Source organism: Lissotriton vulgaris, chromosome 6, assembly GCF_964263255.1.
Source record: "Lissotriton vulgaris chromosome 6, aLisVul1.2, whole genome shotgun sequence".
NCBI classification, from domain to species: domain Eukaryota; kingdom Metazoa; phylum Chordata; class Amphibia; order Caudata; family Salamandridae; genus Lissotriton; species Lissotriton vulgaris.
This window is the reverse complement of record NC_141694.1, coordinates 1,253,123,353-1,253,137,238: the sequence shown is the minus strand read 5'-3', so window position 1 is coordinate 1,253,137,238 and position 13,886 is coordinate 1,253,123,353. Positions and strand designations below refer to the sequence as shown.

Below are 13,886 nucleotides of genomic sequence, written 5' to 3'. Positions count from 1 at the left end.
GTGATTCCAGTAAGCGCCACTGTGCTGCGTTGCAGAGAGGTGGTCCAGGCCGTGCCCATTTTCTGTGCAACGCAGCTCTGTGGTGCTAACTAGCGATACCTGATGGGTTAGTTGTACCCACGGGACACTCAGGATTCAAGGGGACTTTATCCCCCAAATTAAAAAGGCCACAGGACATGTTTGCACACGTCAGCTCAGCCACCCCCCTCCCTTCACCAGTGTGCAAACGCAACCTGTGGAGCGTTTCAAGAGGTAGTTTTAATCCACCTGCCCTATTATATACTAGGGGCTTACAGAGGAGGTCATGCTAATAACAGGGGTTCCCCAACGCCTAGTGTTCCCTAGTGTATGTAAGTGTTTTAACTGTATTATAAGTGTGTTTTAACATAGCACTGGCTCTAGGACTGGTTATTCAGTCAGTTACCACCAGTACCCATCTGAAAAAGTTGAGGGTACAGGATGATTTTGCAACCTCCGTTTGTTCTTTCTGCACGTCTTCCTTCTTGCTGCACTTTTCTTCGTCTTTGAGGACTTCTGTTGCTTCTTTCCGCATTTCTTTTTCTTCTTTCTGTGTGTTTTGTCTTCTTTCTTCACACGTCCTACCTCTGTAGGCATAGTAAGAAACTAGCATTTAGAAAAAGCTTTGAAATTCACTGAAAAAAACATAGGTTTCAGGCACGTTATAGTTAGGAATTAGCATTTAAAAAAACTTAGAAATTCACAGAAAAAAACATAGGTTTCAGGGGCGTTATAGTTAGCTGGACATTTCACTCGTACAAAACCATTGAAATTCCCCCGTTATAGTTAGTTCAGCTAACTATAAACCGCGCTCCCGCAATGCACTGCTGATGATGTCACATATTACATCATTCATGACATGGTCAGTAACATCACTGATGACATTGTCCTTGTGATAGAGTGGCAGACTTCCTCTCACCCTAATATATCCTTTGATACACACATTCAAAAATAGAAACTAAAATGTTAAAAAAATATGGACATACCAATATACCAGTTACAACAATCTATTCCGTAATTCCAAGATCTACATACACATCCACTCATTCACCAACAGTCCTATTTAGTCACTCATACATGTGCTCATTTATCATATGCACTCATACACTATACATCCTGTTGCACACCGCCACTCATTCATAGTTACTCATACACATAGTCACTTGTGCTAATAAAGAATAAAACATCCATTTACTTTCATATACATTTATACACACACCATTACACTTACTTCTACAGAAACGTACACATACTTACTCTCTTAAACAATCAGTTATAGAAACACATACTTATTTATACAGGAACTCTTCCAATCTCTCACATATACACACGTATATACACAAATACTCACATATACTAGTTTTAAACATTTGTAGTTACTCATAAAGACACTATTTAGGCAGCCATTCACTCACTAACACACCCATACACACACTTATCCACCTATAGAGTCCTGCACACACTCTGTCTTCAAACACGTACAGTGAGTCACTCTTTCATGCATCTATGCGCTAAGTAATTCCCCCCACCGAACCATACAGACACTCATACTGATACTCAAAAAACCAACTAATAACTTATAAAAACACTCAAAAAACAACTAATAACCCTTATAGACACTCATGTAGCTACTCACCAACCCATGCAGCCACTTATACACTAAGTGAGAGACTGATATAGATATTTACATATTTAAACATTACTCGCTAACCCATGTATTCACTAAGATACACTTAATCAGTCAGTTATACAATCAATCGACTTCGAGATATACATACATACAAATATTTAATTTTTAGAAAGACACACATTCACTGGATGATGTAATCAGTGATGTCATCAGTGATGTTATTTGAGATGTCATCCTTGATGTCACTGACCATGTCATGAGTGATGTAAAAGGTGACGTCATCAGCAGGGCATTGCGGGCGCTCGAGTTGTTATAGTTAGCTGAACTAACTATAACGGGGGAATTTCACTGGTTTTGTAAGAGTGAAATGTCCAGCTACCTATAACGCCCCTGAAACCTATGTTTTTTAATGTGAATATATATATATATATATATTTTTTTTTTCTAGATCCATGGCAACATAAGCATTGACTAAGCCAGAAGGAGGCTGACAACCAATATCAGGCCTATTGGCTTTGACAAGGCCTGTTTTATTTGAATGACTTAAAGAATGAATACACCTTCGTTGCATAGCTCTGTGGATTCTACTCAAAACCTGTTCATAGAAGTGTGAAAGTGTGCACAGCTTTCAGAAAAGGTCATTTTAATTCCTTCCCAAAATGAGGGGGTTTCGTTTTTTGTAGATTACCATCTGGTTTACCTTTATGGCAAAAATATTTGGACTGCAAACAGTTTGCCTTATTTTGTGCTGTAGTGTTCCAAGTGTATTTGAAAAGGTTTTTTTTATCTCGAGAGCACCAAACATGACTTTGGGCCCAGTGTCTCTAAAACCTTTGGGGTTTTAGTCACTTTCTGGGAATTTGCGCTGGAAATGGCTTGAGAGTTTCTCAATTTTGTAAAAATGTCCTCTAGGTTGCTTGGATAGGGATGTGAGGGGGGTCTGTTTTGCACACTTTTCTTGGTTCATGTGCCACCTATGTGAAAGACTATTTGATATTTGAGCACAGGGTGATGCTTTCTCACAGTTAGTCATCCTCTTCTACAGTTGACTTGCTTCCAAAACCTTTTCTTATTTGTGATATTCTAATTTTTGTTTTTAACAGGGCCTGCTGTCACAGCATCAAATATTTCAGTGTGCATAAAAGAAGAAGAAGATGTATATTCCGTGGAGCATCATGACATTGAGAGAATGGACTCTGGCAGCAGTCCAGCAGGTGAAATAGTCACTTTATTCTTCCTTCCTGCTCAAATGAGAGCATGTGATTTCTAAGTCCAGACACCACACACCGTCTGTATTTGTTAATCATGTGTTGGGGATGTTTTTTTTAATGGTGACTGTTTCCACAAAGATGATTAGTGATTTTTTAAAAATGTTTTATCGTTTTACATATTTGTTTTTTTTATTAACAGGGCAAACAGGGGTTTCTACAGTTATTTCTTTTTCTGTTAAAGATGAGGACAGACGCTACTCCATGAACGAGCAGGAAACAGGGAAAAAAGAAAGAATCAATAACCGAGCAGGTAAATGAATTAATGTAATGCATATTTATATTAATTGTGTTTATGTACCACCCCGATTTTCATCAAAGCTATGAAGGGGTAGGGATACAGACTAGCCGTAAAAGAGGGATCAGATTAGCAAAATGAAGGCGACAAGATAAGACTGAATGTGAATGGAGGGTGTTCCCCTGAAAAGCCAGCAATTGAATCTTTTCATGGAGTGAGGAAATTGGAGAAGAAATTGGTGATGGGTGCATGAGAGAGATGTAAAAGAAAGGTGGTATACAGCGAGGTGCTGAGCAGAAACAAATACAAAGGTTTCACTTATGTATGCCTTTCTCTCTCCATGGGTCCCTTCTATCCATTTTATTGTATAGGACAGACAATTTATTTTTACAGACGGTGAGATATTTAGTAAATGCCCCACAGGAACTCACCTATTGGGTACTTAGTAACCTCTCTCGGAGAACTCACTCAAAAACCTTTTTAGTAGCCCCTTTAAGAAACATCTGTCTTAATGTCCATTCCCAATTAGACAAAGCGGCTTTGTTTATAGATAACAACTAGATATTGTATAAATAACTTTCAGACACATTTTGTTAAGAGGCCCAATCATAGTGCAGTGCAATCCTCTATGAAAACCTACACCCTCACTCAGGAAACCCTGAGTAATACATATTCTTAACACTTGATCTGTTTGATTTTTCTGTGATTGTGAGACAACAACAGACACTAGTTTTCAGAAGTTGTATTTCTGTCATGTTATAATAGTGACCACACTTTGAATATTCCCACTGATGACCAGTCAGGAGGAAGAAGTGTTCCCACACACTGTTTTCCATAAGTTTGCACATTCCTGTTTATATATTAAATGTAATCTAAAACCCTGGTATTGAGCATTGCGAGTAGCACCTAAACTCTTTATTATGTTATTTGCATTTCCTGTCTTCCTACTGGTGCTGTTTGAGAACATACTGCAGGTGAAAAAGTGCATGTCTATTATTCCTACATTCATGAGATCAAGGACAATAATAGTGTATGCCCACCTTTCCCATTTGTCCTGTGCAAAAATCCATAAGCAACATTTTTAGTGTGAAATCCCTGACTGAACATGCTCATGATGGATTTCTTTGGGCGTACAGCACTTCGATTTTTTTTTTATTTTATCGGGGAGATGAGATGTTCGGAAGGAAATCTGCCCACATCATCATTTTTGTGAAAGGTTATTAAAAAATTCCTTTCATGGGTTGCTTATTTTAGCATTGTAGGGGCCACAAACATGTATTTTTGGGAATCTCTAAATTCAGCAGACCCAGTTCCAGGGGAAAGCATGTCAGGGTAAACCTTCTCCAGCGGCTAGTTCCAGGGTGAGTGATGAAACAGGAGTATTATTTTAAAGAAACGCGTACAAATTAAAGAATTCCCTACTCAATTATGAATTTTTGGGTATTAGTCACGAGAAGCTCTATTAATGCCTTAGACATTGGAGAATTACATTTCTTGCTTGTGTTGACATATGTGATTGCGTGCCTGGTTGGAATAGTGTTGAAATTAAGTGTAGCCTGTGGGAAAATGTGCAGTATTGTGCATGAGTGACAAACCTGGTAATTTATCCTGTTTTACTCTGCTGCAACTAGGCTTGTAATGGCAGAAAGAGTACTAAGAGAAAGGAAGACTGCACTTTAGATTATTTATTTTTGTGCTTGATTGAGTCGTTCTCTATAGAATATACATATGAGCGACAGAGGAGGTGTCCAAAGCATGTCCTGGTTTAAGACGGTCCTGTAAGACGCTCTGTGTAATCCTTCTGGTTTGACAGGTGAGCAACCTGCAGGCTTTCACGGTAAACAACCAGTATTAGTGATCTGAATCCCATCCAGGAGTGAAAAGGAGTAACCCAGAGGCCTGCACAGAAGAGGAGCAGCAATTGTACATTCTCTTACGGGATAGTCCAGGAATGATGGAGGAGCTGCCCACAGCATATAGTGGCTGCAGGTAGCCAGGATAAATTCCAGATAGGGCTCTCCCAGGGGTGACCCACAAAAGAGTCTGTGTGAGTGATATGGGGAGTTACCCAAAGCATGCCCAGGATAAACAAAGGCATAGCTGAATGCTTTTTAAAGCCTATTGAGTGCAATTTGTAGATATGTACTGGTTATGGGTAGATACAAGCCAAAAGCCAAAATTGGTGTTGAGTGCCAGCAAGCACAAAATCTATATAAATGTGGCACTTCACAGATCAAGGGGGCTATGGCCTAATGCCCTTCTTGTACTAATAACATTGTCCATTTGTCAGTGCCAGGTACATTTCAAACTTCTGTAACTGTAACATAGAAGCCAGCGCCAATTTTTGCAGTCTCACTGATCTCTCCATGCAGACACACATTTCCTCTTAATTGTGTAAAAAAGATTGTGTGTATGCTTAATGCACACCTGTATAGAAATCTGCATGACTGGCATAGAATGGAATGCATGTACCTTTGTGCATAAACCTTTGTGCTTTTCACCAACCTGACGGCAAACACCAAACCCCTTCTAAACTTCGTCCCTCTCGCCAAGCTTAAAATCCTCCTTGCAGTATTAGATCATTATGTGAGTTTCAAACCTGTAGTAGTATAGTGATAGTGATAGAATCTATGGCTTTTAATCTTTTCATCTCACTTTCCACTTACCCCCACCTAGCTTCCACCATGGAAATTGGAATGCTTCATGTGATGTACCACATTCACATTTTGAAGTCTCCTCCTCCAGGTTAACAGATTCCCCCCTTCCCCACACACATTTGTCTAACACCTCTTATGTTTGTGTTTCTGCTATTTGTATACAAAAAGGTGTATCTGAAAGAAGCAGTTAGTTACAGATTCTTTACCTTATAATTACACCCAGGCATCAGACTGGATCCGGAAAGTTTTTCGTCAGCAGGACCTGTGCGCGTCAGAAGGTGACGTCAGTCGGCTACGCCTCCGTCGTTGGCATCGTGGTTGCCGGTATGACGTCACGGTAGCTACTTAGATGCCGCCCTTGCCCGCTGACGTCAGTTCTTTCTTTTTCCACGCCAGCCAGCGCAGATCCGGAGAAAGCGGTACCTCCAGTTACTTTTTGACTGAACTGTTTGAGCGACTTTTGTCGACGTCTTTTGGAGTCCTGCTGACTCCTGGTGCACGTAGGGAGGCCTGGCCTCAAGGCTTGTGGTTCCTGTACCCGACTGATGTCAGTGACGGATCCGCACAGCATGTGCTTCTTTTGCCTGGAGCGCGACCAGAACTCCAAGTCGTGCTCCAACTACTGGACCATGGCTCCGAAGTCTTTGCGGGAGTGGTCCCGAAAACTTCTTGAGCTACCGGCAGTCGGCTCTGCGGCTTTCGAGTTCGCGAGGGAGGTCAAGGGACCGGCCACCACCATCACCACTTGTCACCCAAGTCTCCGCACTCGGGTCTAGTAAGTCGAAGCACAAGGAGAAGTCGAAGAAGCATGGTCGCTCTTCGACTTCTCCCCGCCAGCTGGTTGACGAGATGAGGGATGTGGGAGGTGCCCCTCCCACGGCGTCTCGTTCGGAGCATGAAGGGCTGCCTCCAAGTTTCCTTTCCTTTCCTTCCTAGGACCCGGAACGAACCCTGCCCAGCTTTGTCAGTTTTACGAGGCGATGCATGCCTTCTTTTGGCAGCCCAACTCCGCTGGCGCGCCTTTGGGCCCCGTGGACTCTGTTAGGGATCTTAGGCCTTTTATGCCGGCAGCTCCTGCCCCGACGCCGCTTGGCCCCCATGGATCCAGGCCTGGATCCGGATCGGCGCTGGTTGACCGCAATACACCTCCACCACCGCCGTTTCCTTCGGCACCGCACCCGCACTCGACAACTGTTGTGCCTTCGGCTGGCGTCGACCCTGCCCTCCATCTTGATGTGCATACTGAGCCGGATCAACTTCGCCCAACGCCGGATCTGGCGCAGAGTGGTGGCTTCGTGCCCCTTTTCACTCCTGGGGTCCCTATCAGGCCAGATTAGCACCCAATGGACAAGGAGGAGCTCTGGGAGGGTTCAGGTGACCCTTTGACCAACCAGTTAGATTATGACCCGGACTGGAGAGAGGACATGGGATGCCAGTGGTCTTGATACCTCCCCAAACCTTGACATGTTGTCTCCTCCTACCGAGGCTACGGAGGAGGGAGCTTCCTATGCAGTGGTGTTGCGCAGGGCGGCCGAGGTTCTCTACCTTGAGCTCCCTTCAGTGGCGGTCAGGACTAACCTCCTGACAGAGGTGCTTGAACCGCAAGCGAGCTCTTCGCAGCTCCTGCCGCCGTTTGATGAAGCCCTAACCGACATCCTTTTGGGCACCTGGTCCAGGTCCAACACGGGGGCTCCCATGGATAGGATGATTGCCCAATGCTACCGCCCGGCCCTGGGCGACCCCACTTTCCTCTCCCAACGTCCCACCCCTGAGAGCTTGGTGGTCCAAGCCTCAACCTCCAAGAGCGCATTCCCTAACGATCCACCAGATAAGGGAATCCAAGAAGCTGGATCATCTTGGAAAGAAGATTTTTTTCTACTGCCACCTTGGGACTGCGGTTGGTAAACACTGCAGGTCTATTGAGCCGTTATTCCCACTCTGTGTGGGAGACGGTTGCGCAAGTGCTGCATCAGAGTGTGGAGGAGGCCCGGACCGTACTCTCCCAGGCTGTTGTCGCCGGGAGGGACTCAGCGAAGTTTACCATCAGTTGTGGGCTGGATACCGCCGGCCCTCTGGGCAGGATGATTTCCACGTCGGTAGCCCTTCGATGTTACACCTGGATGAAACTGACTGGTTTTTCTGAGGATGCCCAGAGCACCCTTATGGACATGTCCTTTGATGGCCGTCACCTTTTTTGGCGACAAAGCAGACAACGCTCTAGAGCGTTTCAAGGACTCATGGGCTACGGCCAACTACTTGGGCCTCTCCAACTGCCCCACCAACTGCCCTGCGTAGTCTGCTTTTTGCCCCTTTCATGGCTACGGAAGGGGTGCCCGACTATGTCCCGCCCAGAGCCACAGGCCAACGCGAGTTCCACAACCTTGGTGCGGGCGGGGACGTGGGAATCACTGCCATGGTTCTGGGACAGCGAGCGGGCCAGTCCATCAACGCTGGCCAGTCCATCAACCCCCCCTCTGCTTTAGGCTCCAAACCTTCCCAGTCCAACATTTCAGGCCCATCAATCGCCAGTGGACTGCAGGATCCACCATCACCTCCCCCACTGGCACACCATCACATCGGACAGGTGGGTTGTGCAGATAGTCCAAAGGGGCTACTCCCTCTCCTTCGAGGCTACCCCCCCTAGCCATGCGACCTCAGTACCACCGTATGTCGGAGAATCATCTGGGCCTTCTCCAACAGGAAGTCACCGCTCTCTTGGCCAAGGGAGCCATTGAGCGCGTTCCTGCCCCAGTAGGTTGTGGTTGCTATTTCCACTACTTTCTGGTACCCAAGAAGGACAAGGGCCTGCGTCCTATCTAAGACCTCAGAAACTTCAACTGCTTCCTCAAGAAGAAGTTCAAGATGTTGACACTCGCTCAGGTCTTGTCTGCCCTAGACCCTGGAGACTAGATGGTAACGTTGGACTTGCAGGATGCTTACTTTCACATCCTTTCCTGTCGGCTCACCGGCGTTACCTGCAGTTCACCGTACGCCACAAGCACTTTCAGTTTACTGTGCTCCCCCTTGGCCTGACCAGCGCCCCTCGCGTGTTCATGAAAGTGATGGCAGTGGTCGCAGCTCATCTACGCAGATCTGGGGTTCCAGTCTTCCCCTATATCGATGACTGGCTGTTGAAAGAAGGCCCGCTCCAGGTTGTCGCCTCCCACCTCCAGACTACTGCCCACCTCCTGCATTCGCTAGGGTTCTCCATAAACATGCTGAAGTCGCACCTGACCCTCTCTCAGATGCTCCTCTTCATCGGCGCGGTTCTGGACACAAAGCAGTTTCGGGTTTATCCTCCCGAACAGTGAGTCCTGGATATTCAGGCTATGATTCAGATCTTTCAGCCCCTATCCCAAGTTTTGGTCATGATGACCGTGAGGCTACTGGGCCTCTTGACCACCTGCATCCTGCTGGTCGATCATGCCAAGTGGCATATGCAGACTCTGCTGTGGGACCTGAAGTTTCACTGGACGCAGCATCAGGGGAATCTCCAATTGTGTCCAGATCTCGGAGGGCACTGTACTATAATTGCATTGGTGGCTCACGAATCAGGAGGTGGGAGGGGCGGAGATCAGAGGCCTCTGGTCTCCGGCGGAGTCCGGGCTCCACATCAACCTTCTGGAGCTTCGGGCAATCCGTCTTGCACTCAAAGCATTCCTTCCCTCTGTCTGGGGAAGATTAGTGCAGGTGTTCACTGACAACACCACCCCCATATGGTACTGCAACGAACAAGGCGGGGTGGGGTCGTGGACTCTGTCAAGAGCCCGCTACGCCTCTGGACATGGCTGGAGCTTCAGGGCATATCCCTGGTGGTTCAACACTTGGCAGTTTCTCTGAACGCCAGGGCGGACTAAATCAGCAGCAGGTGCATGATGGATCACGAATGGCGTCTTCACTCGGAGGTGGTGCAAGGTCTCTTTCATCAGTGAGGAGAGCCTTGGTTAGATCTATTCGCCACCGAAGAGAACGCTCAATGTCAGCAATTCTGCGGTTTGGAGTTTCCAAGGCGTCACTCGCTAGGCAACGCTTTTCGCCACGACTGGAGTTGCAGTCTTCTATACGCCTTTCCGCCCACACCACTTGTGCCCAGAGTGCTGAAGAAGATCAAGCGCGACCGGGCCCAAGTCATTCTTGTGGCTCCGGATTGAGCACCAAGAGTCTGGTATCCCGAGCTGCTCAACATGGCCATCGATCCTCCTATCAGTCTGCCTCTTCAGGAAGATCTTCTGTCGCAGCAGCAGGGGACGGTCCTCCACCCGAACCTGTCCAGCCTCCACTTCCTTGCGTGGAGATTGAGAGGCGGCAGTTGATGTTGTTTGGCCTGCCTCCCGAAGACTGTGGTGTAATCCTGGCAGCCAGCTGTCCCTCCACTAAGACTGTATTCGCCTGCCGATGGAACAAATTTGTGGCATGGTGCTCAGCAAAGGCATGCATCCCCTTTCCACCCCTCTTTCTGAGGTTCTTTTGTTCCTCCTTTCTTTGGCCTATCTCTAAGGGCTATCTCTCGGCCATTTCTGCCTTTCTGATCAGCCTTCTCTCTTCAAGTTCCCAGTTGTAAATAGTTTCTTAAAGGGCATTACTCGTCTCTTTCCTCCTATCCCCTTCATGATGCCTCAGTGGGACTTGAATTTGGTCTTGATGCATTTGATGTGCGCTCCCTTTGAGCCGCTTCACAACTGTCCTCTCAGACTCTTAACTCCTGGTAGTCATCACATCTGCCAAGAGAGTGAGTGAGCTCCAGTGAGCTCCAGGCTCTTTCAACCAAGCCTCCTTTTCTGGCTGTACATCTGGACAAGGTTGTCCTAAGAACTCGTCCATCCTTTGTTCCCAAGGTGGTCACCTCCTTTCATATTGGGCAAACCATAACTTTGCCCACCTTCTTTACGCCTCCACATCCTTCTAAAGAGGAAGAGAGGCTCCACCGTCTGGACTCAAAATGTGCGCTTTCCTTCTATCTGGATCGCACCAAAGAGTTTCAGGTGGATAACCAGCTCTTTGTTGGGTAGGTGAGTGCCAAAAAAGGTCAGGCCGTACACTCTCCAGGTGGGTCATTTTGTGTATCAAAGCCTGCTATTCTCTAGCAAAAAAGGAGCCTCCAGTGAGGCTACACGCCCATTCCACCAGGGCGACGGCTGCCACTACTGCTTTGGGCCGAGTTGTCCCTCTACATGACATCTGTCAGGCGGCTACATGGGTATCGTTGCACACGTTTACAAAACACTACTGCCTGGACAGCCAAGTCCGGAGGGACAGCTTCTTTGGCTGTTCTGTTCTCCAGGACCTCCTGCTGTGAACTTGGTTCGCAGACCCACCTCCGGGGTTGGTACTGTTGGGGTATCTGTTCGAAAGTAGGGAATCTTTAACTGTTTCTTTCAGATGAACAAGTTACATACCTTCGGTAACGATATATCTGTAAGAAACATAGGTTAGTTATAGATTCCTTACTGCCCCACCCATCCTCCCCATTCTGCGTACTGATTGTAGGACGGTGGATATCTGACTATGGTTACCCCCAAACTTTTTGCCTGGTGTTAGCTGGTTTTTGACTTAGTTGGCCTGGGATCCTGCTATTCAGGGCCCCAGGCTGATTGCTCTCTCCTTAAAATGGACTCCATGTACCTTAGGTGCATAACACAATTGGAATTGGTTCACCTTGTTTGCCCCTGTAACAGTGTACCCTAGGTACCCAGGGCATAGGTGCATCCAAGGCCTACCAGGGGCTGCAGCATGTATTGTGCCACCCCTGGCCTGGCCTCCATATTTGACACAACTGGCTGATCACTCAGCTGGGGTAAGTTGGTGTAATCACCTCTTACTTAGATATAGTATCCCTATATCTAACCCTAAACTGGACACATATGTTCCTATCGGCCACTCCTATGGAAGGCCTCATCAATCCTGGAGGCAGAGTGCTTGGAAATATGTGAGATGGTGCTCTAGCATGAGCTGAGCCTGTCTGCAGCTGTCGGGAACCACTCCCTAAGCTGTTCCGGGATATTGCCATACCATATACTCTTAAGTGCATTATAATCCTCGCGGTTAAATGCTATCTTTGGTTTGGCTTTATCAAAACATGTCGAGTAAGGTGTCATACGAATTGGAATACTATCCCCTCGACAGTTCTGTCGACGGGGATAGCATTCCACCCTTCTAGAGGGACACAACATGTGTGTAGCCTTAACCCCGGTTAAAGTTAACCAGAGCCTCAGCATCACAAAATGGATGCTGCCACCACAGACACGAGTCTGGCCTCCGGCTGCTGACCGAAACTCAGCAGATGGTGGCCTGGACAAAGGGTTTCCTGCCTTGGAAGGTGCGAGCACCACCCCAGACAGGGTTTTGTGTATTGGGTAGGACAGGGCTGAAAAGAAACAGACATGCCCGGGGCACACAAGGTGTCCCCGTGCATAAGCCAGTCCAAACCGGTCCTGGGACTTTCCAGACCCAGGCCTGGCGAGGAGCTGGACAAAGGAAAGGGGGTGTAACCGCCCCCCTTCCTGGTTCCTCCCAGAGGAGGGACCTAGTAGGTGATCCACCCCTCAGATTGGGAATAAGAGTGGGAGCAGTGCCATTGCACAGCAGATCATCCTGAATCAACTTGAAACTAAGAAGACGACTGGACTTCGACATTCTGCTGCTCAGAAGACTGAAGGGAATCTCCCTTGTGGCCTAGGAGTGGCCACCCTGTGAATACAGGTACCAACCAGCGAATCGACGTATGCTTTGCCGCTGCCTCCCGCCGGAGCCCAGAGCCCGACAAGAACCAGACTCCCAGACCTCTCACAGCCCGATCCACAGTCCCTGCAAAGAAGGGACCTGTGGAGGCACCGAGTGACGTGGGACCGGACCTCTTGAAAGACACCCGAAAAGCTGACTGCGCAGCATCTGAGGCATCCTCGACGTTGTGCTTTGAGGACTGAGAACCCCCACCATCGAGCAGCCCTTGCACCGAAGAAGAGCCCTCCAGCATCTCCACGATCTGCGTGGGGCCCTTTTGCATTGTGTCACTCGACGCGCCATCCCGGCCACTAGCCACGTGGTCAGCGGCCATCTTGGCGACGAAACCGACGAACTGCACAGCGGGATTTTTATTTGTTTAAAGCGATGTTGCAGCTAGGACGTGAACCCATGTCAGGACTGTGCCACTGATGCCAATGCGACTCTTGAGTGTCTCGTAAATCTGTAGTTCTGGGTATGTCTGAGTTTCCATTGAAAATGCGATTTTTTTATTTTCATAAATTTAGTGGCACTTAACAAATCTGCATGAACCTTACCCAAAAAAGTGAATCTGGGTTAGGTGTTGCATGTCAAGTTGCGTCTAACTAGTGGCGGAAAATAAAGGGCGTGAAGGGTCAAAACAAAGGTATTTTCACATTTCAATTCCCATAGAAAATCTTGTTAGATGCAATAGTGTAGGAAGCTGGCTCTTTATGTGGTGTATCAAAAATCTGATATATCGTGTAAAGAGTCCAGGGGTTCCCTTATGAGTGGACAGGACTTTCTATGCAATCCTAAAGTGCTCTATTAGGGGGTAGTGTGGTCAAGCAGCCTTAGGCGTACCCGAGAGGAGTGCAAGACATTTGCAGATACACACAATAACACGACTCAAGAAGGAGAACCACACCAATTGATAAAAATAGCAGGTATCTTTATATATGTTTGGGCATCAGAAGAAAATTGTTCAGGTAAGTATGTTTTCAAATATAAATTCTTTCCAGTTCAAAAAGTGTACACAATTCAATTTTTGAGTTCTGCAATGTATTCCTTTGGGATGAAAAACAAGTTCTGCAAACAGGTACAGTATATCGGCTCCAGGAGTTTCGGTGAGTGGTGGACAAGGTCCAAGACAGTACTTTCTGGATGTAGGGTTTTTAGTAAAACGGGAAGATTGGCGCGATGTGAGGTCAAGATGCAAGAAGGGAGGGTGTGGAAGAAGTCCAGTGTCTGGAGTAGGCGAAGAACGGGAATCATACAGACTCCGTGTCAGACTGTCATGCTACGCTCAACTCGAGCTGGCCGGAGTACCCGCCCTTCGCCCCCTCCAGACACTGGACTTCTTCCACACCATCCCT

The 13,886-nt window shown here is 47.2% G+C and overlaps 1 protein-coding gene across 2 annotated transcripts in view; it reads left to right on the top strand.

The window, feature by feature from the left end:
- LOC147708712 (uncharacterized) overlaps positions 1-13,886 on the top strand; it is a 260,521-nt gene that overhangs the window by 143,809 nt on the left and 102,826 nt on the right. For both annotated transcript variants that reach the window (XM_086927366.1, XM_086927367.1), the window contains exons 8-9: positions 2,752-2,862; positions 3,059-3,169. In XM_086927366.1, the coding sequence (XP_086783492.1) occupies positions 2,752-2,862; positions 3,059-3,169 (222 nt within the window). The remainder of the gene's footprint in view (positions 1-2,751; positions 2,863-3,058; positions 3,170-13,886) is intronic.